The sequence below is a fragment of the Saimiri boliviensis genome, chromosome 8 (assembly GCF_048565385.1).
Source record: "Saimiri boliviensis isolate mSaiBol1 chromosome 8, mSaiBol1.pri, whole genome shotgun sequence".
Taxonomy (NCBI): Eukaryota; Metazoa; Chordata; class Mammalia; order Primates; family Cebidae; genus Saimiri; species Saimiri boliviensis.
Window position 1 is genome coordinate 11,714,287 of NC_133456.1, and position 26,134 is coordinate 11,740,420.

At 45.7% G+C, this 26,134-nt stretch overlaps 1 protein-coding gene across 7 annotated transcripts in view; it reads right to left on the bottom strand.

The window, feature by feature from the left end:
* The window catches only part of RBM6 (RNA binding motif protein 6), a 144,733-nt gene extending 119,040 nt beyond the window's left edge, over positions 1-25,693 (bottom strand). For 3 of the 7 annotated variants that reach the window (XM_074403818.1, XM_074403816.1, XM_074403815.1), the window contains exons 1-3: positions 25,513-25,688; positions 7,830-7,939; positions 1,466-2,744 (exon numbers count right to left, since the gene is read on the bottom strand). Coding sequence is in view for 4 of the 7 variants with exons in the window: in XM_074403816.1 (XP_074259917.1) it covers positions 1,466-2,744; positions 7,830-7,873 (1,323 nt within the window). In the remaining 3 variants the exon portion in view is untranslated. Of the gene's footprint in view, positions 1-1,465; positions 2,745-7,829; positions 7,940-25,512 lie in introns of all 7 variants that reach the window. The other 4 variants (XM_039477241.2, XM_074403817.1, XM_074403820.1 and 1 more) reach the window with 2 other exon arrangements.
* Between the last annotated feature and the right edge of the window lie 441 nt (positions 25,694-26,134).

Here is a 26,134-nt window from a genome sequence, read left to right on the forward strand (position 1 = left end):
AAAGGTGGATCATTTGAGATCAGGAGTTCCAGCCCAGCTTAGGCAACATAGCTAAACTTCATCTCTACAAAAAAAAATACAAAAATCAGCCAGGTGTGGTGCCGCATTAACTACAGTTCCAGCTACTCAGGAAGCTGAGGCAGGGAAGATTGCTTGAACGTGGGAGGTGGAGGTTGTCGTGAGCCAAGATCGTGCCACTGCACTTCAGCCTGGGCAACAGGGTGAGACTCCATCTCAAAAAAGAAAAATAGGCCGGGCGCGGTGGCTCAAGCCTGTAATCCCAGCACTTTGGGAGGCTGAGGTGGGTGGATCACGAGGTCAAGAGATCGAGACCATCCTGGTCAACATGGTGAAACCCCGTCTCTACTAAAAATACAAAAAATTAGCTGGGCATGGTGGCGCGTGCCTGTAATCCCAGCTACTCCGGAGGCCGAGACAGGAGAATTGCCTGAGCCCAGGAGGCGGAGGTTGCGGTGAGCCGAGATTGCGCCATTGCACTCCAGCCTGGTTAACAAGAGCGAAACTCTGTCTCAAAAAAAAAAAAAAAAGAAAAAGAAAAAGAAAAAGAAAAAATTAAGTAGGCATGGTGACAGATACCTGTAGTCCCAGCTTCCTGGAAAGCTGAGGCGGGGGAATCCCTTGAACCCGGAGTTAAGAGGGTTGCAGTGAGCCGAGATAACACCACTGCACTCCAGCCTGGACAACAGAGCAAGACTTGCTCTCGAAGGAAAAAAATAAATAAATAAAACCTAGCCAGGTGTGGTAGCTGGTGCATACCTATAGTTCTGGCTACTCAGGAGGCTGAGGTGGGAGGATCACTTGAGCCTGGGAGGTCAAGGCTGCAAGGAGCCATGATACTACTACTACACTTCAGCCCAGGTGACAGAGCGAGACCCTGTCTCAAATATATATACATATATACATATATATGAGAAAGGAAAATGAAGCAGGTAGAAAAGAATAAAATAAAATATATATAATCTGAGCTCAGGGCCTTTTCTCTAGAGATTTACATTCCTACATTCTACCCATGAATATAAATTTTGCTTTCTAATGGTTATGCAAGGATAAAAATAAAATGATTAAAAAATAAATAAGCTTCATCCTTCACAAAATAGTTTAAAAAAAAAAAAAAGGCGGACCGGGCGCGGTGGCTCAAGCCTGTAATCCCAGCACTTTGGGAGGCCGAGGCGGGTGGATCACGAGGTCAAGAGATCGAGACCAACCTGGTCAACATGGTGAAACCCCGTCTCTACTAAAAATACAAAAACTTAGCTGGGCATAGTGGCGCGTGCCTGTAATCCCAGCTACTCAGGAGGCTGAGGCAGGAGAATTGCCTGAACCCAGGAGGCGGAGGTTGCGGTGAGCCGAGATCGCGCCATTGCACTCCAGCCTGGGTAACAAGAGCGAAACTCCGTCTCAAAAAAAAAAAAAAAAAAAAAGGCAATCCACCCCATCAACATACCTGAAGGTCCCGTTGAGCATCTCGGGCAGTTCTGCTCTCTGGAAAAGACTTGCTCTGGCCATAGCCAAACATCTGGCTTCCTGGCAGCCTATGATCCACATCACGGTACTCCATGCTTCTGTAATCGGTGTCTTGCCGCCCAAGAAAGTCCAGACCGCCTTCTTCTTTAAACAGATCAGCATCTGAATTCTGCTGTTCACCTCCAGAAAGCTGTGACTTATCTTGGTCTTGAACTGGACTTTGACTGTTCTGAAAGTCAGCTGGAGACTCATGTTCAAAGGCTACACCTTGTGTTTCTGCTTCTCTTGTTTCTGAATGCTCAAATTCTCCCTTCTGAATGCCAAAAGCAGACCTTTCTATCGTATGGTCATGTGTGGATTCTTCTCTCCTGTTCACATTCATACCAGAATGTTCTCTATCTTGTGTAGAGGGCTGAATGTAATCCAAAATATTTGGATCCACAGGGGGCATCTCCCTATCTTTAAATTCCATACAAGGTCCCATCTCTCTGCCCCTAAAATCCTGATCAGTCCTAGACTGGTGTCTACCTCTGAAATCTGAATGTGATGTATCCCTGTCCCTAAAGTCTAGATCAGCAGTACCTGAACCTCGGCCTCTAAAGTCTACTTGTGTTCCATCTTTGTCCCTGAAGTCCAAATCAGATACATCTCTATTCCTAAAATCAGAACGGGACTGTTCTCTGGCCCTGAAATCCAAATCTGATAAATCCCTTCCCCTAAAATCTGCATGGGATCCATCCCGGCCTCTAAAATCTAAATCATAAGTGCCCCGTCCCCTGAAGTCAGATGGAGGAGCATCCCTACTTCTGAAGTCAACAGCGTGAGCATTCCTGTCTCTGTAGTTCATATGAGGTGCCTCCCTACCTCTATAATCCATAGAAGTACCATCTCCACCCCTATAGTCCATAGGTGGTCCTTCTCTATCCCGAAAATCCCCAGAATGTATGTCCCTACCCCTGAAGTCCAACTGTGATGAATCTCTGCTCTGAAAATCAGAAGATGAAAAATCTCCCCCCCTGAAATCATGTCCAGGTCCCTCCCCTCCTCGATAGTCACCATGCGGTCGGTCTCTAGCTCCATAGCTGAAAGAATGCTCCTCTACATTTGAAAAAGGAGGCCCCGAATGCCCCTGGAAATCAAAAGGAAGTGAATCTCTGCCAGGAAAGTTGCCAGAGTGTCTCTCTTGAGCATGACTCTTAAGGGGAGGAGGAGGATAATCCCTGTTCCACCCGGGAGCAAACCTTTCTTCTTGGCTCCCACTGTAGAAACAAAGACAGTGTTATTTATATTGTCCAGAGAGTTTGAAATCTACACACCAGCATATTCTTCTCTAATCACAGCACATTCTTCTGTAAACATTTTTTTTTTTTGGCAGAGTTCTGTAACAAGGTCCTAGATCTGCAGAAAACAGCAAAGTTTTGCTATTTTAAGACGAAGTGGCGGAGTAAACTTTTATGCTCCCATTTCAGAACACGAGGAAAGTCAACACAAGGTTTTCAACATGACTGCTGCAGAAAAAGCTTTCACCCAGTCCTGCAACAGGGAAAATCCGCAATACCAAATAAGCTAACAATGGTGACATACTACAAAAATTTCCATTTCCTACAGCCAGGGAACTTAAGAATTCCAAGGTCAACATGACGATTCCTATATATCAGAAAAATCAATGCACTGTAAATTTCTTACAGTAAGTTTCAGGAGATATCTTTCTTACTGCTGCATCCAGGGGTAACATTCCAAAATATTTTCTTACAGATATAGCATGGACACTACCCAATCAATATGGATGCAGGCCCAAAAGGAAGAAACACTGGTTGTAAATCACCAGTAGGAACAAGCACACCAGTGTTCATCAGCTGAGCATCAGTCCTGGCTGCATCTAAATTCCAGTTCTACAGTGGCTCTACCAAGAAGCACTCTAACCTGGGTCCTAACATAACAACTCAAGGGTATCATAGAAGGTAGCATGAATCATGCCACAAAGCATGTGTAAGTCATCTAAGCCACCAACAGCATCCAGGGGCTTAATGCTGAGAGGGACCTAGAGAGAGAGCGTTAGGCCTTCAAGCATGATCCCCATGACACAAATGAAGAAACTGATATTCCATATTCCAATGCCTCATGCTACATTTTCATGGCAATAAAATGCATTTTAAAAATAGACACATTATTAAATTTACATTCTCAATTTACAGAACTCAACAGATAAACAAGGTATAACCTAATCTTTCATACTACCCTACTTCTTCCCTTTGCCTAACCTCCAAGGCATTTTTACATGTTTTGGCTTCAGTCCAAGATTCCCTAAACTAGTTTAAACAGGCAATTAGGCACCTGGGATCCTAGGTAGGGAGACATGAAAAGACCTGAAGGGTCATCTGCTATTTAGCAGTAAAACAAGCATTAAGATATCAATACCAACTCAATTCTTGCCTCCCAGAACATACAGGGTCTACCATAAGACCCTTCTGAGCTCAGACTGCACTACTATAGTAAAACTCAAAGAACAACTGATTCTGGGTCACTCAGCTCAAGAGAAATAGTTGCAATGCCAAACCCTTTCTTTTTTTATTTTTTGAGACAAAGTCTTGCTCTGTTGCCCAGGCTGGCATGCAATGGCACGATCTCGGTTCACTGCAACCTCCGCCTCCTGGGTTCAAGTGATTCTCGTGCCTCAGCCTCCCAAATAGCTGGGATTACAGGCACACACCACCATGCCCAGCTAATTTTTATATTTGTAGTAAAGATGAGTTTCACCACGTTGCCCATGCTGGTCTTAAAACTCCTGACTTCAGGTGATCCACCCATCTCCGCCTCCCAAAGTGCTAGGATTACAGGTGTGAGCCTCCATGACCAGCCAACCCTTTCTTAAAGTAATAGGAATTTAACAACGTTAACCTAAACACTATAATGATGTACATTTAATGGATTTTCAGAACATGATAACTTCCACTGACTCCCATTAACATTAGTTATGTCTATGCGGTTCATCATAAGAGCGGGAGGTTTAGATGTTCTTAACCAATACAATTTAACACTAAAATTAGAATGTTACCACTAAATACAGTGTCTTCCATATTTAAAATAATTCAAGTCTTAATAGCTTGCAGGAAAATTGAAGCGTCATCACACACTCGTAGGATGAGGACTGAGTTACGAAACCTACATGTTTTCTGACCAGAACACATCTAACACGGCCTAAGGATTATCTTACCCTTCTAAGTTAAGGTCAAATAGATTTAGAGTAACTTATTATAGCAGGGTTCTTATCTGTATTTTATACAGACTAATCAAGAAACAGTTCTACTAATATAAAATAACAGTAGTTATGAAAATCATTTTCAACCAAATAAAAACAAATTTAAAAAGGAAAGTTCAAAAAAAATGTCATAAAATCATTTTCCTGTATCTTTTTTGGTTCAAATTAGTTCCCAAAAAAGGAATGCTATATAAACTATGTCTCCCTCCTGATCAAAGATCTTAAAAAAACAGCATATAATGACTTACATTTAAAATTCATGTGGGAAGATATAATTTTAAATAAGTTTAAACAAGTCAAACATAAATGTTATAAATTTGGAAAAAAGTTATACAATAGAGCTAAATTTACTTAACATTTCTGAATGCCTACCTAAACCATGTTAATTCTATAAGAAATAGCCTTGGGTGGATCACGAGGTCGAGAGATCGAGACCATCCTGGTCAACATGGTGAAACCCCGTCTCTACTAAAAATAAAAAAAATTAGCTGGGCATGGTGGCACATGCCTGTAATCCCAGCTACTCGGGAGGCTGAGGCAGGAGAATTGCCTGAACCCAGGAGGCGGAGGTTGCGGTGAGCCAAGATCGCGCCATTGCACTCCAGCCTGGGTAACAAGAGCGAAACTCCGTCTCAAAAAAAAAAAAAAAAAAAGAAATAGCCTTACTTACGAAATAGTTATATATAAATATGAGTAACAAGAGGATAGATTAAAATTAAATATTTTTAAATGTTAATGTACAAGCCCATTGATCTAGACTAGAGGTCAGCAAACTTTCTCCATGAAGAGCCAGTTAATAAATATATTGAATTTTGTGGGTTATACAATCTCCGTCATAGCTATTTACCTCTGCCAGTACAGCATGAAAGCAACCATACGCAATCTGCAAATAAATGAGCATAGCTGTTTTCTAATAAAACTTTATTTACAAAAATAGGTTATTGGCACTGATCTAATCCTTAAGTGTTTTGAAAGAAAAAAGTACCCAACATCACATAGTTGTTTTAATTTAAAGACCACTGAAGAGATGCTGGCCAGGCATGGTGGCTCATGCCTGTAATCCCAGCACTTTGAGAGGCTGAGGAGGGCGGATCACAAGGTCAGGAGTTCAAAACCAGTCTGGCCAACATGGTGAAACCCTGTCTCTACTAAAAATACAAAAATTAGCCAGATGTGTTGGCATGCACCTGTAGTCCCAGCTACTCGGGAGGTTAAGGCAGGAGAATCACTTGAACCCAAGAGGCAGACGCTACAGTGAGCTGAGATCACACCCCTGCACTCCAGCCTAGGCGACAGAGTGAGGCTCCATCTCAAAAAAAGAAAAAAAAAAAAGGATATGTACTAGTAACAGAAGTTTCAACTGGAGCATCAATACCTTTGAATGCATACATTTAAAGGTCAGATTTCCTTGCTATGTACCAAGTAAAACCAAAAAAGTCACATTTGTATAACATTTCATTAATCGTAAACACAATGCAAAAAATGTTTAAATACGAGTTAAAATACAGAGTGTAAGCCGGGCACGGTGGCTCTCGCCCGTAATCCCAACACTGGGAGGCCGAGGCGGGTGGATCACGAGGTCAAGAGATCGAGATCATCCTGGTCAACATGGTGAAACCCTGTCTCTACGAAAAATACAAAAAATTAGCTGGGCATGGTGGCGCGTGCCTGTAATCCCAGCTACTCAGGAGGCTGAGGCAGGAGAATCGCCTGAACCCAGGAGGCGGAGGTTGCGGTGAGCCGAGATTGCGCCATTGCACTCCAGCCTGGGTAACAAGAGTGAAACTCCGTCTCCAAAAAAAAAAAAGAGTATATTAAATTAGCTATAAAAAAATTAGCTCCCCACAAATTTAAAATACAGTCCATTTACAACTAAATGCTACCAATGCTACCACCATGTCCACACTTCTTGGTACCCAATAACCCCTAAAATTGAGAGGTGGTTTAACAAACTGCATCAACCTGCCACAGGCAAGGCATAGCTCTGCATTCTAGACATAAACAGTGCACTCAATGCAACTTATATAAACATTTATGGACATTTCACTAGCTTTCCCTACTAGTCAAATATGTATTCCTTTGCTAAGAAACAAAAATAAGGCTGGGTGCAGTGGCTCACGCCTGTAATCCCAGCACTTTGGGAGGCCGAGGCGGGCGGATCATGAGGTTAAGAGATCGAGACCATCCTGGCCAACATGGTGAAACCCTGTCTCTACTAAAAATACAAAAATTAGCTGGGTGTGGTGTGAGTAGCCTCCAGCTACTCGGGAGGCTAAAGCGGAAGAACTGCTTGAACCCAGGAGGAGGTGGTTGCAGTGAGCCGAGACTACGCCACTGCACTCCACCCTGGCAACAGAACAAGACTCCGTCCCAAGAAAGAAAAAGAAAAGAAACAAAAATAAATATTTGGGGATTTCTTAATATTTAATAATAATTTCTTAATATTTAAAAAATGAAATTAGCTGGGCATGGTGGCACACACCTGTACTACCAGCTACTTGGGAGACTGAGGCAGGAGAATCGCTTGAATCCAGGAGACGGAGGTTGCAGTGAGTCAAGACTGTGCCACTGCACTCCAGCCTGGAAGACAGAGAGATACTCTGTCTCAAAAAATGAATAAATAAATTTCTAAATGTTGGGAAGCCAAGGTGGGTGGATCCCGAGGTCAGGAGTTCAAGAAAAGCCTGGCCAAGATGGTGAAACCCAGTCTCTACTAAAATTACAAAAATTAGCCAGGCATGGTGGCGGGCACCTCTAATTCTTGCTACTTGGGAGGCTGAGGCAGAGAACTGCTTGAACCCAGGAGGCAGAAGGTGCAGTGAGCCGAGATCACACCACTGCATTCCAGCCTGGGCGACAAAGCAAGACTCCATCTCAAAAAATAAAAGGTTATATGACAAGACATTTGGCATGCTGGGTGTTCATTCTCAAATCATTTTTGAAATTATTTTCCAAATTGAGTCTCTATTTTTAAAAAAATCAGAAACTATTTCTCAACAGAGAAATTATCTTCCTTTATAGGCCATATGTTACATATTTATAATTAAAACACTGGCAATTTCAATATTCAAATTTCAGAGCTTACCGAAAAGGTCCAGTTCTGTTAGCAGGTCGAGAATCCCCCCACATCTCTTTTTATCAAGAGGCCGCCAACAAGTAGATCCTTTTTCTACCAAATTCTGGTAATAGCAGTACCTGTATAAAATAAACCACAAAAATTAGTACTTTAGAACATGAACTACTAGTTAAACTAGTTTCCCACTTCTTAGTTCATCAGGGACCACCACATCAGCAGCAATACTTTTGGAGCTCACTTTTAAACATTTACATATTATATTTATAATAAGAAAAATACATTTTTAATTAAAATGTGTACTCTGGGGTGGGGCGTGATGGCTCACCTGTAACCTCAACACTTTGGGAGGCCAAAGCAGGCACATCACTTGCGCCAAGGAGTTTGAGACCAGCCTGAGCAACATGGCGAAACCTCACCTCTACTAAAAATACAAAAATTAGCCAGGCATGGTGCCAGATGACTGTAATCCCAGCTCAGGAGGCTGAGGCAGGAGAATTGCTTGAACCCAGGCGGCAGAGGCTGCAGTAAGCCAAAATCATGCCACTGCACACCAGCCTGGGCAACAGAGCAAGAATCCATCTCAAAAAAAGAAAAAATACAAAACTTAGCCAGGCATGGTGACATGTGCCTGTAGTCCCAACTTCTTTATTGGAAGGCTAAGGTGGATCGCTTGAGCTCGGGAGGTTGAGGCCGCAGTAAGCCAAGAATGCACTACTGCATTCCAGCTCAGGAAAGAGTGAGAATGTCTTTTAAAAAAGAAAGAAAAAAGTGTACTCTGGACACCATAAACTTTTTAATGTGCTATGAATGCTTCACATTTACTAAATAAAATAAGTATTTACTGATTTTTCCAGTGCTCACTAGCCCTTTCGTTTTGGAAACAGCAGTATCAACCCCACTGTCTCAGACCTATTCCAACACCATCCAGCATGACCAATCAGAATAATCTATTACTCTCACTACAGTTATTGCTTCGAAGACAGACATGTAACTCAAGTCAAGATGAAAAGTTTTCTCCTAGACCTTTGTTATAGCTACTGAAAAAGAGGCAAATCTTCATGACCTTGGATTTAGCAATGATTTCTTTTTTTTTTTTTTTTTTTTTTGAGGCGGAGTTTCACTCTTGTTACCCAGGCTGGAGTGCAATGGCGCGATCTCGGCTCACCGCAACCTCCACCTCCTGGGTTCAGGAAATTCTCCTGCCTCAGCCTTCTGAGTAGCTTGGATTACAGGCACACGCCACCATGCCCAGCTAATTTTTTGTATTTTTAGTAGAGACGGGGTTTCACCATGTTGACCAGGATGGTCTCGATCTCTTGACCTCGTGATCCACCCGCCTCGGCCTCCCAAAGTGCTGGGATTACAGGCTTGAGCCACTGCACCCGGCCCATGATTTCTTAAATATGACCCCTAAAGCACAAGAAACTGTAAAAGAAAAAATAAAGTGAACTTCATCAAAATTTAAAACTTGCGTATCAAAGGACACTATCAAGAGAGTAACAAGACAGCCCATATGTCATCAAAATAGCAGACCAGAAGTTTCATGGTCTCATTCCTTCATAGAAACATCAGAAAACAAGCAGTAACTGTGTGAAACAACTTCATCAGAGTTTTAGAAAACAGCCACGGTCTACAAGCAAATATCCAATCAAGAAAAAGCAATCTTCAGGGCCAAGCGCGGTAGCTCACGCCTGTAATCCTAGCACTTTGAGAGGCCAAGGCGTGTGGATCACGAGGTCAAGAGATCGAGACCATCCTGGTCAATACGGTGAAACCCCGTCTCTACTAAAAATACAAAAAATTAGCTGGGCGTGGTGGCACGTGCCTGTAATCCCAGCTACTCAGAAGGCAGAGGCAGGAGAATTGCCTGAACCCAGGAGATGGAGGCTGCAGTGAGCCGAGATCATGCCATTGCACTCCAGCCTGGCTAACAAGAGCGAAACTCCTTCTCAAAAAAAAAAAAAAAAAAAAAAAAGCCAATCTTCAAAACACTAGCAAAGTTCTGTGGTGTTTTTACTCACCCTTGCCCCACCCCTTCTCTAGCATGGCAGTGGTTTTGGTCTTAAAGCAGTACAAGCCCAATTCCCAGCTCCCTCCCTCAAAGAGTAAAGCAGACCTTACTTGCAAATTATCATAGATATCTGTCCTACCCTGTCTAGCGGTATTTGAAGGACAGGCATAAAGTGCTTGTTTCTATTTCAACCTAACACAAAACTTAGGCAGAAAAAGCAGCAGGTATTGCTAATGAAAGCTGTGAAGCAGATTACAGACTAACAGACACATGGGGCAAGAGATTACAGATAGATGCCCAAGAACCAGGCGCAGTGGCTCACACCTGTAATACCAGCACTTTGGAAGGCCAAAGCAGGTGGATCACGTGAGGTCAGGAGTTCGAGACCAGCCTGACCAAAACGGTGAAACCCTGTCTCCAAAAAAAAGCAGAGAAGTTGAGGTGAAACTCTTTGGCAAATTAGGACCCTCCAAAGCAACACGTATATGGAGAAATTTAGAAAGCCATAAATGCCAAGGCAAAATGTATGATTATAGAAGACCTAGGCTGGGCACAGTGGCTCACTCCTGTAATCCTTGCACTTTGGTAGGCCAAGGTGGGTGGATCACTTGAGGTCAGGAGCTCAAGAACAGCCTGGCCATACTAAAAATACAAAAAATTAGCTGGGCATAGTGGCAGGCACCTATAGGCCCAGCTACTTAGGAGGCTGAGGCAGGAGAATCACTTGAACCAGGAGGTAGAGGCTGCAGTGAGTCAAGATCGTGCCACTGTACCCCAGCCTGGGCGACAGAGCGAGACTCTATCTCAAAAAAATAAAAATAAAAATAAAATTGGCTGGACGTGATTGTGTGTGCCTGTATTCCCAGCTACTCAGGAGGCTGAGGTGGGAGGATTATTTGAGGCCAGGAGGTCAAGTCTGCAATGAGCCATGATCATGCTACTGCACTCCAGCGTGGGTGACAGAGTGAGACCTTGTCTCCCCCCAAAAAAAAGTATGTTTTCCGGCCGGGCGCGGTGGCTCAAGCCTGTAATCCCAGCACTTTGGGAGGCCGAGGCAGGTGGATCATGAGGTCAAGAGATCGAGATCATCCTGGTCAACATGGTGAAACCCTGTCTCTACTAAAAATACAGAAAATTAGCCGGGCATGGTGGCGTGTGCCTGTAATCCCAGCTACTCAGGAGGCTGAGGCAGGAGAATTGCCTGAACCCAGGAGGCGGAGGTTGCGGTGAGCCAAGATCGCGCCATGGCACTCCGGCCTGCGTAACGAGCGAAACTCCGTCTCAAAAAAAAAAAAAAAAAAAAAAAGTATGTTTTCCAACCAAAACAGTCAGAAATCAGTAACATAAGAAAAACTGGAAATTTAATCAATAAATTTTAAATGTGCATAATCTCTGACTTTCCAGTTCCATTTGTAGGAACTCGTTCTCTAGACGTTTATAGTGTAAGGTGACAAGTTTACAAAGGTACACAATAGAGCATGGTTTATAATAGCAAAAGATCATAGGCTGGGCACGATAGCTCACATCTGTAATCCCAGCACTATGGGAGGCCGAGGTGCGTGAATTATCTGAGGTCAGGTGTTCGAGACAAACCTGGACAACTTGGTGAAATCCCGACTCTACTAAAAATACAAAAAAAAAAAAGAAAGAAAGAAAGAAAAATCAGCCAGGCGTGGTGACTCAGGCCTGTAACCCAGCTACTCGGGAGGCTGAGACAGGACAATCTCTTGAACCTGGGAGGCAGAGGTTGCAGTGAGCCGAGATCATGGCACTGTACTCCAGCTTAGGCAACAAGAGCAAAACTTGGTCTCAAAAAAAAATTTTTTTTAAAAAAGATTATAAAGCCTAAATGCACATCAATAGAGTATATTAATACTATTAGAACACAATGCAACTCAGGCCTGGTGCAGCAGCTCAAGCATGTAATCCCAGCACTTTGGGAGGCAAGCAGATCGCTTAAGCCTTGAAATTCAAGACTAGCCTGGGCAACAGATGGTGAGACCCTATCTCTACGAAAAATACAAAAATTTGCTGGGTCTAGGCCGGGCACGGTGGCTCATGCCTGTAATCCCAGCACTTTGGGAGGTCGAGGCGGGTGGATCACGAGGTCAAGAGATCGAGACCATCCTGGTCAACATGGTGAAACCCCGTCTCTACTAAAAATACAAAAAATTAGCTGGGCATGGTGGTGTGTGCCTGTAATCCCAGCTACTCAGGAGGCTGAGGCAGGAGAATTGCCTGAACCCAGGAGGTGGAGGTTGCAGTGAGCCGAGATCGCATCATTGCACTCCAGCCTGGGTAACAAGAGTGAAACTCCATCTCAAAAAAAAAAAAAAAAAATTTGCTGGGTGTGGCAGCAGGTATCTGTAGTCCCAAATACTCTGGAGGTTGAGATAGGAGGATCCTGAGGCTTGATCCCAGGAGGCAGAGGTTGCTGGAGCCAATCACACCACTGCACTCCAGCCTAACTAAAAGCAAGACACAGTCTCCAAAAAAAAAAAAAAATACTATGTAACTCTAAAAAAAAAATCAAGTAGCTATGGTAATTGATACAGAATAAGCTATTATGTATTACGTTTTAAAAACATGTGCAAGGGCCGGGAGCGGTGGCTCAAGCCTGTAATCCCAGCACTTTGGGAGGCCGAGGCCGGTGGATCACGAGGTCGAGAGATCAAGACCATCCTGGTCAACATGGTGAAACCCCGTCTCTACTAAAAATACAAAAAATTAGCTGGGCATGGTGGCACATGCCTGTAATCCCAGCTACTCAGGAGGCTGAGGCAGGAGAATTGCCTGAGCCCAGGAAGCGGAGGTTGCAGTGAGCCGAGACCGCGCCATTGCACTCCAGCCTGGGTAAAAAGAGCGAAACTCCGTCTCAAAAAAAAAAAAAAAAACGTGCAAAATATTATTTGTAACCTGGTAATAACTGTGCAAAATAGAAAAAAAATAGATATATACAACAAAGTTAGTAGACTGACACTTCCCAATTCCAAAACCCACCACAAAGCTACAGTAATCAAGACAGCGTGGGCCGGGCATGGTGGCTCACCCTGTAATCCCAGCACTTTGGGAGGCCAAGGCAGGCAGATCACGAGGTCAGGAGTTCAAGACCAGCCTGACCAACATGGTGAAACCTCGTCCCTACTAAAATACAAAAATTAGCAGGGCATGGTGGCGCACTTCTGTAATCCCAGCTACTCAGGAGGCTGAGGCAGGAGAATGGATTGAACTGAGGAGACGGAAGTTGCAGTGAGCCAAGATCACGCCCCTGGCACTCCGGCCTGGGCGACACAGAGACACTCAGTCTCAAATTAATTAATTTTAAATAAATAAATAAATAAATAGATTAGCCAGGGATGGTTGTACACACGTATAGTCCCAACTACTCAAGAGATGGAGGTGGGAGGTTCACTTAAGCCTAGGAGTCTGGGGTCTAGCCTGAGCAACATGGCAAGACCCTGTTTCAAAAAAAAAAAAAAAAATGCAAATTGAGTAAATATTTATAATACATATCACTATAATTAGTCATAATGTTCACTATGATAAGGAAAACACAAACATAAGATACTAGTACACACTCACTAGAATGGCTAAAATTAAGCCGGGCGCAGTGGCTCAAGCCTGTAATCCCAGCACTTTGGGAGGCTGCGGCGGGTGGATCACGAGGTCAAGAGATCGAGACCATCCTGGTCAACATGGTGAAACCCCGTCTCTACTGAAAAAAAAAAAAAAAAAAAAAAAAAAAAAATTAGTTGGGCATGGTGGTGTGTGCCTGTAATCCCAGCTACTCAGGAGGCTGAAGCAGGAGAATTGCCTGAACCCAGGAGGCAGAGGTTGCGGTGAGCCGAGATCGCGCCATTGCACTCCAGACTGGGCAACAAGAGCGAAACTCTGTCTCAAAAAAAAAAAAAAAAAAAAGAATGGCTAAAATTAAAAACATACCAAATCAAATATACAGAAGGATTTCCAGCAACGAAAACACTTGCCTATAATCCCAGTACTTTGGAAGGGCTGAGGCAGGCAAATTGCTTGAGATCAGGGGTTCAAGGCCAGCCTGTGAAACAGTAAAACCATGTCTCTACAAAAAAACACAAAAATTGGGCCAGTTGCTGTGGCTCATGCCTATAATACCAGCACTTTGGGAGGCCGAGGTGGGAGACTCACCTGAGGTCAAGAGTTTGAGACCAGCCTGGCCAACGTAGCAAAACTCTGTCTCTACTAAAATAAAAAATTAGGCTGGGTGAAGTGGCTCGAGCCTTTAATCCCAACACTTTGGGAGGCTGAGGCAGGCAGATCATAAGGTCAAGTTCGAAATCATCCTGGCCAACATGATGAAATCCCATCTCTATTAAAAATACAAAAATTAGCCGGGCGCGGTGGCTCAAGCCTGTAATCCCAGCACTTTGGGAGGCCGAGGCGGGCGGATCACGAGGTCAAGAGATCGAGACCATCCTGGTCAACACGGTGAAACCCCGTCTCTACTAAAAATACAAAAAATTAGCTGGGCATGGTGGCGTGTGCCTGTAATCCCAGTTACTCAGGAGGCTGAGGCAGGAGAATTGCCTGAACCCAGTAGGCGGAGGTTGCGGTGAGCTGAGATCACGCCATTGCACTCCAGCCTGGGTAACAAGAGCGAAACTCCGTCTCAAAAAAAAAAAAAAAAAAAAAAAAAAAAAAAAATTAGGCCAGGTGCAGTGGCTCACTCCTGTAATTCCAGGACTTTGGGAGGCTGAGGTGGGCAGATCACAAGATCAGAAGTTCAAGACCAGCCTAACCAACATGGTGAAACCCCCTCTCTACTAAAAATACAAAAATTAGCCAGGCATAGTGGTGTGTGCTTGTAATCCCAGCTACTCAGGAGGCTGAGGCAGGAGAATCACTTGAACCAGGGAGTCAGAGGTTGCAGTGAGCCAAGATCTCACCACTGAACTCCAGCCTGGGGACAGAGCTAGACTCTGTCTCAAAGGAAAAAAAAAAATACAAAAATTAGCCAGGTATGGTGGCACATGCCTGTAATCTCAGCTACTTGGCAGTTTAAGGCAGGAGAATCACTTGAACCTCAGGAGGCAGAGGTTGCGGTAAACAGACTGTGCCACTGCACTCCAGCCTGGGGGACAGAGTAAGATTCTGTCTCAAAAAAAAAAAAAAAAAAAAAGATTATCCAGGCATAGTAGCACATGTATATAGTGGGAGGATCACTTGAGCCCAGGAGGTCAAGGCTGCAGTGAGTTACAATCGTGCCACTGCATTCCAGCCTAAGTCATAAAGCGAGACCCGGTCTTTTTTTTTTTTTTGAGACGAAGTTTTTGCTCTTGTTACCCAGGCTGGAGTGCAATGGCGTGGTCTCGGCTCACCGCAACCTCCGCCTCCTGGGTTCAGGCGATTCTCCTGCCTCAGCCTCCTGAGTAGCTGGAATTACAGGCACGCGCCACCATGCCCAGCTAATTTTTTGTATTTTTAGTAGAGATGGGGTTTCACCATGTTGACCAGGATGGTCTCAATCTCTTGACCTCGTGATCCACCCGCCTCGGCCTCCCAAAGTGCTGGGATTACAGGCGTAAGCCACTGCACCTGGCCAATAATACTTTTTAAAAATGGAAACATAGCCGGGCGCAGTGGCTCAAGCCTGTAATCCCAGCACTTTGGGAGGCCGAGGCGGGTGGATCACGAGGTCGAGAGATCGAGACCATCCTGGTCAACATGGTGAAACCCCACCTCTACTAAAAACACAAAAAATTAGCTGGGCATGGTGGCGCGTGCCTGTAATCTCAGCTACTCAGGAGGCTGAGGCAGGAGAATCGCCTGAACCCGGGAGGCAGAGGTTGCGGTGAGCCGAGATCGTGCCATTGCACTCCAGCCTGGGTAACAAGAGAGAAACTCCTTCTCAAAAAAAAAAAAAAAAAAAAGACAGACATAAAGACCAATCAACTAAACGGAGAGATGAGAATTAACTCCTCACATATATGGTCAATTTTTTCTTTTGAGATGGATTCTCGCGTCTTGCCCTATCACCCAGGCTGGAATGCAATGGCGCAACCTCAGCTCACTGAAGCCTCCACCTCCCGGGTTCAAGTGATTGTCTTACCTCAGCCTCCCAAGTAGCTGGGATTACAGGCAGGCACCACTATGCCCAGCTAATTTTTGTACTTTTAGTACAGACAGGGTTTCACCGTGTTGGCCAGGCTGGTCTTGAACTGCAGTCAACTGATTTTCAACAAAGGTGTCAATGGGGAAAGTACAATCTTTTTCCCAGTTGGAAAATAGCACTGGGAAAACTGAATAACCACATGCAAAACAATAAAGTGGGACTCTTACCCAACATAATGTATTTAAAAAACCCAGAATGGATCAAAGACCCAAACCTAAGAGCTAAAACTATAAAACTCTTAGGGTAAAAGTTTCAACTGGCAATAATTTGCAAATGAGGCACAGGTTTTAAAAAAAAGATAAATTGGACTTGATCAAAACGAAAACCTCTGTGCATCAAAAGATACTATCAAGAGTATAAAGACACCGGGAGCGGTGGCTCAAGCCTGTAATCCCAGCACTTTGGGAGGCCTAGGCGGGTGGATCACAAGGTCGACAGATGGAGACCAACCTGGTCAACATGGTGAAACCCCGTCTCTACTAAAAATACAAAACATTAGCTGGGCATGGTGGCGCGTACCTATAATCCCAGCTACTCAGGAGGCTGAGGCAGGAGAATTGCCTGAACCCAGGAGGCGGAGGTTGCGGTGAGCCGAGATCGCGCCATTGCACTCCAGCCTGGGTAACAAGAGCAAAACTCCGTCTCAAAAAAAAAAAAAAAAAAAAAAAAAGAATATAAAGATAACCCACAGGGAAAAAAAGAAAGAGAGAAAGAAAAAAAGATAACCCACAGAGAGAAAAAATATTTGTAAATCACATTATCCGACAAGGAATATCTAGAGTATATAAAGGACTCCTAAAACTCAACAACAAAGACGAAAACCTAATTTTATTTTCTTTTTAGAGACTGTCACCCTAGGTGGAGTGCAGTGGTGCAATCACAGCTCAGTGCACCCTCAAACACTTGGGCTTAAGAGATCGACCTACCTCTGGCCCGGCGCGGTGGCTCAAGCCTGTAATCCCAGCACTTTGGGAGGCAGAGGCGGGTGGATCACGAGGTCAAGAGATCAAGACCATCCCGGTCAACATGGTGAAACCCCGTCTCTACTAAAAATACAAAACATTAGCTGGGCATGGTGGCGCGTGCCTGTAATCCCAGCTACTCAGGAGGCAGAGGCAGGAGAATTGCCCGAACCCAGGAGGCGGAGGTTGCGGTGAGCCGAGATTGCGCCATTGCACTCCAGCCTGGGTAAGGAGCAAAACTCCCTCTCAAAAAAAAAAGAGATTCAGCTACCTCAACCTCCCAGGAAGCTTCTCCTTCTTCAAGGAGAATATACAAATAACCAATAAACACATGAAAAGATGCTCAACATCACCTACCATTAGGGAAATGCAAATCAAAACCACAATGAGATACCACTTCACATCCATTAGGATAGCTATTAAAAAAAAAAAGAAAGAAAGAAAGGAAAACAAAAGAGAAAAAGGCCTGCACCTGTACTCCCAGCACTTTGGAAGGCCAAGGTGGACAGATCATTTGAGGTCAGGAGTTCAAGACCAGCCTGGCCAACAAGGTGAAACCCCATCTACACTAAAATATAAAAATTAGCCAGGCATGGTGGCACATGCCTGTAATCCCAGCTACTCAGAAGGCTGAGGCACAAGGATCTCTTCAACCTGGGATGCAGAGGTTGCAGTGAACTTAGATCATGCCACTTCACTCTGCGGTAGGAAACAGAGTGAGACTCCATCTCAAAAATAATAAAATAAAATGCCAACTGGGCATGGTGGCTCACACCTGTAATCCCAGCACTTTGGGAGGCCAAGGCAGGCAGATCACGAGGTCAAGAGATCAATATCATCCTGGCCAACACAGTGAAACCCTGTCTCTACTACAATACAGAAATTAGCTGGGTGTGGCGGCACGTGCCTGCGGTCCCAGCTACTCGGGAGGCTGAGGCAGAACTGCTTGAACCTGGGAGGCAAACGCTGCAGTGAATGAAGATCTCACCACTGCACTCCAGCCTGGCACCTGATGAAAGAGCGAGATTCTGTTTCTAAAAAACAGAAAGAAAAAAAACACCAGGCGCAGTGGTTCATGCCTGTAATTTCAGCACTTTGGGAGACCAAAGTGGGAGAATTGCTTGAGTTCAGGAGTTGGAGACCAGCATGAGCACATGGCGAGACCCCAACTCTACAAAAAATAAAATAGCCAGGGCTGGGCATGGAGATTCACACTTGTAATCCCTTCTACTCTCATGTAGCCTTTTCTCTCTGTACACACACTCCTGGTGTCTAGTCCTTTTCTTATAAGGACACCAGTCCTACTGGATTAAGGCCTCATCCTTATGATATCTTCTAATTTGTTAATTATCTCTGTAAACATTCTATTTCCAACTACAGTCACACTGGGGCTTAGAGCTTCAACATATGAATTTTCAGGAGGACACAATTCAGTCTATAACAAAACCTTTGTGCATTGTTGGTAGAATGTAAAATGGTGCAACCACTGTGGAAAACAGTAGGCCAATTCCTTAAAAAAATGACACATAAAACTTAGGCAATATAGCGAAATCCCACAGCTACAAAAAAATTAAAAAATAAGCTAGGTGTGGTAGTGTGCACCTGAATTCTCAGCTACTCAAGAGGCTGAGGTGAGAGCATAGCTTGAACCAAGAAGATCAGGGAAAAAGAGAGCTGTCACTGCACGACTGCACTCGCCTGAACAACAGAGCAAGACCCTGTCAAAAAAAAAAAAAAAAAAAATTGCTGGGCATGGTGGTTTACACCTGTAATCCCAGCACTTTGGGAGGCTGAGGCAGGTCATCACGAGGTCAGGAGATTGAGACCATCCTGGCCAACATGGTGAAACCCTGTCTCTACTAAAAATACCAAAAATTAGCCAGGTGTGGTGGCACATGCTTGTAGTTCCAGCTTCTCCAAAGGCTGAGGCTGGAGAGTCACTTGAACTCAGGGGGCAGAGGTTGCAGTGAGCTGAAATCATGCCACAGCACTCCAGCCTGGGCAACACAGCAAGACTCTATCTCAAAAAAAAAGGAATGAAAGTAAAAAGTCTTGGTATTTGTGGCTGGGCATGGTGGCTAACACCTATAATCCCAGCACTTTGGGAGGTCAAGGAAGGTGGATCACCTGAGGTCAGAAGTTCAAGATCAGGCGCCGGGCGCGGTGGCTCAAGCCTGTAATCCCAGCACTTTGGGAGGCCGAGGCGGGTGGATCACGAGGTCGAGAGATCGAGACCATCCTGGTCAACATGGTAAAACCCCGTCTCTACTAAAAGTGCAAAAAATTAGCTGGGCATGGTGGCATGTGCCTGTAATCCCAGCTACTCAGGAGGCTGAGGCAGGAGAACTGCCTGAGCCCAGGAGGCGGAGGTTGCGGTGAGCCGAGATCGCGCCATTGCACTCCAGCCTGGGTAACAAGGGCGAAACTCCGTCTCAAAAAAAAAAAAAAAAAAAAAAAAAAAAAAAAAAGAAGTTCAAGATCAGCCTGGCCAACAGTTAATGGTGGAACTCCTTCTCTACTAAAAATACAAAAAGCAAAAAGTAGCCGGGCATGGTGGTGCGCACCTATAATCCCAGCTACTCAGGAAGCTAAGGTAGGAAAATGCTTGAACACAGAAGGCAGAGGTTGCAGTGAGCCGTCATCGCATCAGTACTTTGGGAGGCCAAGGCAGGCAGATCACCAGGTCAAGAGATCAAGACCATCCTGGCCAACATGGTGAAACCTTGTCTCTACTAAAAATACAAAAATTAGGCTGGTCGTGGTGGCTCACGCCTGTAATCCAAGCACTTTGGAGGCAAAGGCGGGTGGATCACCAGAGGTTGGGGGTTCAAGACCAGCCTGACCAACATGGTGAAACCCTGTCTTAAAAAAAAAAAAATACAAAAATTAGTCAGGTGTGGTGGCCTGTAGTCTCAGCTACTCAGGAGTATGAGGCAGGAGAATCCCTTGAACCCGGGACGCAGAGGTTGCAGTGAGCTGAGATTGTGCCACTACACTCTAGCCTTGCCACAGAGCAAGACTTCATCTCAAAAAAAAAAAAAGATATTTGTAAACTAATATTCATAGCATCACTATTCACAATAGCAAAAAGGTGGAAATAAACCAAATGTCCATCAACATATGAATGGATAAACAAAATGTGATATATATACCTAATGGAATATTACCCAGCCTTAAAAAGGAATAAAATTCTGGGCCAGACATGGTGGCTCACACCTGTAATCCCAACACTTTGGAAGGCCAAGGCAGGCAGATCACCGTGTCAGAAGACCAAGACCATCCTAGTTAACACAGTAAAACCCCATCTCTACTAGTAACACAAAAAATTAGCCAGGCATGGTGGCACTCGCTGTAGTCCCAGCTACTAAAGAGGCTGAGGCAGGAGAATCGCTTGAACCTGGGAGGCAGAGGTTCCAGTGAGCCAAGATCACAACACTGCACTCCAGCCTGGGCAACAGAGACTCTGTTTCAAAAAATAAAATTCTGATGCATATCACAAGATGGATGAATCCCGAAGACATTATGCTAAGTAAAATAAGCCATACACAAAAGAACAAATATTATGATTTCACTTACATGAGACACCTAGAGTAGCCAAATTCATACAAAGCAGAATGGTGGTTGTCAGAGAATAGGGGAGGAGAGAATGGGGAGTTACTGTTCAATGGGTACAGAGATTCAATTTGGAAAGATGAAAAAAGTTCTAGGCCGAGCGTGGTCGCTCACGCCTGTAATCCCAGCACTTTGGGAGGCCGAGGCGGGTGGATCACGTGGTCGAGAGATCGAGACCATCCTGGTCAACATGGTGAAACCCCGTCTCTACTACAAATACAAAAAATTAGCTGGGCATGGTGGCACGTGCCTGTAATCCCAGCTACTCAGGAGGCTGAGGCAGGAGAATTGCCTGAACCCAGGAGGCGGAGGTTGCGGTGAGCCGAGATCGCGCCATTGCACTCCAGCCTGGGTAACAAGAGCGAAACTCCGTCTCAAAAAAAAAAAGACTGTCTCTAAAAGAAAATTAATAATAATAATTACCATATAGCAATTTCACTTCTGGGTATATACCCAAAAGAATTCAAAGCAGAAGCTCAAAGAGATATTTGTACACCAATGTTCACAAAAGCATTATTTACAATAGTCAAAAGGTAGAAACAACCGAAGTGTCTACTACAAATTAATTAACAAAACAAAATGTGGTGGATTTTGTTTTGGATTAAGCCATAAAAAGTAATGAAGTTCTGATACACGCTACGACATGAATTAACCTTGAAACCATTAAACTAAGTGAAATAAACCAGACACAAGGACAAATATTGCATGATTCCATTTAGTATTTGTAGTACCTAGAAGAGGCACATTCATACAGACACAAAGTACATCAGAGATTCCCAGGGGCTAGAAGGAGGAGGAAATGGGAAGTTATTTGTTTTTTTTTTTTTTTTTTTTGAGATGGAGTTTTTGCTCTTGTTACCCAGGCTGGAGTGCAGTGGCGCGATCTCGGCTCACCGCAACCTCCGCCTCCTGGGTTCAGGCAATTCTCCTGCCTCAGCCTCCTGAGTAGCTGGGATTACAGGCATGCGCCACCATGCCCAGCTAATTTTTTGTATTTTTAGTAGAGACGGGGTTTCACCATGTTGACCAGGATGGTCTCGATCTCTTGACCTCGTGATCCACCCGCCTCGGCCTCCCAAAGTGCTGGGATTACAGGCTTGAGCCACCGCGCCCGGCGGAAGTTATTTGTTTAATGGTTACAGTTTTGTTTTGTTTTTTTTTTCCAAGACAGGGTTTCACCATGTTAGTCAGACTAGTCTTGAACTCCCGACCTCAGGTGATCCGCCCGCCTTGGCCTCCAAAGTGCTTGGATTACAGGCATGAGCCACCACACCCGGCCTTGTTTTTTTTTTTTTTGAGACTGAGTCTCCCTCTGACACCAGGGCTGGAGTGCAGTGGCGCGATCTCAGCTCACTGCAACCTCCGCCTCCCAGGTTCAAGAAATTTTCCTAGGGCCGGGCGCGGTGGCTCAAGCCTGTAATCCCAGCACTTTGGGAGGCTGAGGCGGTGGATCACAAGGTCGAGAGATCGAGACCATCCCGGTCAACATGGTGAAACCCCGTCTCTACTAAAAATACAAAAAATTAGCTGGGCATGGTGGCACGTGCCTGTAATCCTAGCTACTCGGGAGGCTGAGGCAGGAGAATTGCCTGAACCCAGGAGGCGGAGGTTGCGGTGAGCTGAGATCGCGCCATTGCACTCCAGCCTGGGTAACAAGAGCGAAACTCCGTCTCAAAAAAAAAAAAAAAAAAAAGAAATTCTCCTGCCTCAGCCTCCCAAGTAGCTGGAACTACAGGAGAACACCACCATGCCAGGCTAATTTTTTGTATTTTTAGTAGAGACGGGATTTCACCGTGTTATACCTTCAGACCTTGTGATCCACCCGCCTCAGACTCCCAAAGTGCTGAAATTACAGGCATGAGCCACAATGCCTGGCCTTCTTTTTTTTCAGACAGAATCTGGCTCTGTAGCCCAGGCTGGAGTGCAGTGGCATGATCTCAGCTCACTGCAACCTCCACCTCCCAAGTAGCTGGGGTTACTGGTGCTGACCTCAAGTGATCTGCCTGCCTCAGCCTCCCAAAGTGCTGGGATTACAGGCATGAGCCACCACCCCTGTCTGGTTACAGAGATTATGTTTGAGATAATAACGTTTCAGAAATAGTAGTGTTGTTTGTATTACATTGTGAATGTAATTAATACCACTAAATTGTATACTTTAAAATGGTTTAAAGGACAAATTTTGTTAAAATATACATAAACACACATAAAAACATAAAAACATGTATTTACTACAATTTGTTTTATTATTTTTTTTTTTAGACAAGAGTCTTGTTCTGTCGCCCACACTGGAGTACAGTGGCATGATTTCTCCTCACTTCAATCTCTACCTCCCCAGCTCAAGTGATTTTCCCATCTCAACCTCCCAAGTAGCTAGGACTAACAGGAGCATGCCACCATGCTTGGCTAGTTGGTTGGTTGTTTGTTGTATTTTTTTATAGAGATAGGGTTTTGCCATGCTGTCCAAGCTCACAATTTGTTTTAAAAATACTCCGCCAGCGACCCAGCACCGCAGAGACCGGAATTTTCTCCACGCAGCACCACAGCCTTCAGCACTCAGTCCGCCAGGAAATGAAGCTCACGATTTGTTTTAAAAATACTGTAATAAGGCCGGGCATGGTGGCTCACACCTGTAATCCCAGCACTTTGGGAGGCCGAGGCAGGTGGATCACCTGAGGTCAGTAGTTCAAGATCAGCCTGCCAACATGGCCGGATGCGGTGGCTCATGCCTGTAATCCCAGCACTTTGGGAGGTCTAGGAGGGTCAATCTCGAGGTCAGGAGATCACGACCATTCTGGCTAACACGGTGAAACCCCATCTCTACTAAAAACAAAATTAGCCAGGCGTGGTGGTACACACCTGTAGTCCCAGCTACTTAGGAGGCTGAGGCAGGAGAATCGCTTGAACCCGGGAGGCAGAGGTTGCAGTGAGCTGAAATCGCACTACTGCACTCCAGTCTGGGCGACAGGGCAAGACTCTGCCTCAAAAAGAAAAAAAAAAAAAAATTAGGGCCAAGCGTGGTGACTCATGCCTGTAATCCTAGCACTTTGGGAGGCCGAGGTGGATGGATCACCTGAGGTCAGGCGTTCAAGACCAGCCTGGCCATCGTGGTGAAACCCCATCTTTAAAAAAAAAAAAAAAATTAGATGGGCATGGTGGCGGGCGCCTATAATCCCAGCTGCTCCAGAGGCTGAGGCAGGAGAATCCCTTGAACTCGGGAGTCAGAGGTTACAGTCAGCCAAGACAGCACCACTGGACTCCAGCCTGGGCAAAAGAGAGACTCCAACCCAAACAAAAAAAAATAGCATAATACACCAAAAACCTCTGAATTATACAGCTTAAATGGGTGAACTGTATGGTGTATAAATTGTAACCCAATAAAGCTGTTGGTTTTTGTTGGATTTGGTGTTTGTTTTTGAGATGGAGTTTCACTCTTGTTGCCCAGGCTAGAGTCCAATGGCGTGATCTCAGCTCACGGCAACCTCTGCCTCCCGGGTTCAACAATTCCCCTGCCTCAGCCTCCCGAGTAGCTGGGATTACAGTCATGTGCTACCAAGCCCGGCTAATTTTGTATTTTTAGTAGAGATGGGGTTTCTCCATGTTGGTCAGGCTGGTCTTGAACTCCTGACCTCAGGTGATCCGCCCGCCTCAGCCTCCCAAAGTGCTGGGATTACAAGCGTGAGCCACCACGCCTGGCCCTGGCTATTTTATTGTTTGTAGAGTAGGGGGTCTCACCATGTGCCCACGCCGGTCTCTGACTCCTGGAATCAAGCAATCCTCCCACCTTGGCCTCCCAAAGTGCTGGGATTACAGGCGTGAGCAACCAGGCTCGGCCTGGTAATAGAATTCTATAAGGAGAGGTGCTACAACTGTCCAGAGAGACCTGGAACCCATCCTGTAGGTTAAGTATCTAGTTAGGTGCTAGTTTGAGACAAGGTTAATTCAAGTTTTGTGTTGCACCAAAATGGTAGGATATTATTTTGTTACTTTCCACGCTGCCAGTCCTACCGTCACACACCACTTCTTGACACCTGTCCTTACTGACCTCACAAATTTAGTAAGGGTGACATATTTAAATCATTCTCGCTGGTGGCATTTCTCAACAAGGAGGAAGAAACTAGCAAGCCAAGGGCAGAATCCAGGGTTCAGTAAACGAACCAGGTGACCAACTGCATTCCCTCTCCTGAACTCTTTCCCTTAGATCCAGCTCCTCAGACCTTCCCAAGCAAACCTGGAATATGCAAAATATACAATTATCCTCGTGGTTTATGTACCCTACAAAACAGGGCCCTTCCTTTTGAAAAAAAAAAAAAAAAAAAAAAAAAGCATTTCCAAAGTTGAACCCATTCCCCTAACGTCAATTCTAAAGTAAAGAGAAAAACACATATTTACACCACCAAAGGAATCTAAAGCGTGAATACGAATCCCTCTCCTACACTGCCTAACGGGCGCAGATCCCACCGGACCACTCTTCCGCCTCCAGGTTCTACCGCCCAGCCTTCTAGTCCGGCGGAGCCTCCCTAGTGTCTGCCCACTCTGAGGACGAGGCTACGTGCTAGGCACAAGAGCTCTCTTCCTAGTGATCAGAATTGGATTAAAAACAGGAAAACTGCAAGAAAAAAGGGCCCGCTCACAGCTCCGAAGACTAGAAGCACAGAGCCGCAACCACACGCCAGCTCCTACCTCTCAGCTGGCCGCTCCGCGGCAGGACCGGTAATTCTACCGCCGCGCCGGGCCCCGCCCCGGGCCCGCGACGGTTCCGGGGCGTTCCTGCCGCGGGCGGCGCCTATCTCACCTCACCGCCGCTTGGCTCTCCTCTTCCCGAGCGAGGCCGCGGCCGCCCCGCGACACCAAAGCCATAGCTTTCAGGCCGCGCGGCCCCGCGACGTCCAGAGCGGCCCTGTCTGCTGGCTCTACCCCCGCAGGCTCTGGCACGCCCTCTCTCCAGTCCCGGGCCCTTACCTAGGCGGCGAAGCCTCCACGGCCCACTACTCCTTCTCCTCAGCCTCCGCTACCGACCCAGCGCCGCGGAGACCGGAACTTCCTCCGCGCTGGGCCACTGCTTCCACAAAGGCGCCGCGCCGCGCCGCAGCCTTCAGCGCTGAGCCCGCCGGGAGATGAAGTACAGCGGCTGGTCCCGACTGGTCCCGCCGACTCTACTCCCGCCGTGCTCCGCGCGCAGGAGGCTTGCCTTCTGGGGAGGGGCGTAGGAGCACGCTGCTCATCGCCACCCAATAAGAAGGTTCGCTTACCCGCCCCGCTGCGCGAGACCTTCTGGGGATGTTGGTTTGGCCTCTGCCGTGTAGCACCTGGTCCTCTTGTTCCTAACAGTTGATTGAGGCTTACATTTTTTTTTTTTTTTTTTGAGACGGAGTTTCGCTCTTGTTACCCAGGCTGGAGTGCAATGGCGCGATCTCGGCTCACCGCAACCTCCGCCTCCTGGGCTCAGGCAATTCTCCTGCCTCAGCCTCCTGAGTAGCTGGGATTACAGGCATGCACCACCATGAGCAGCTAATTTTTTGTATTTTTTAGTAGAGACGGGGTTTCACCATGTTGACCAGGATGGTCTCGATCTCTTGACCAC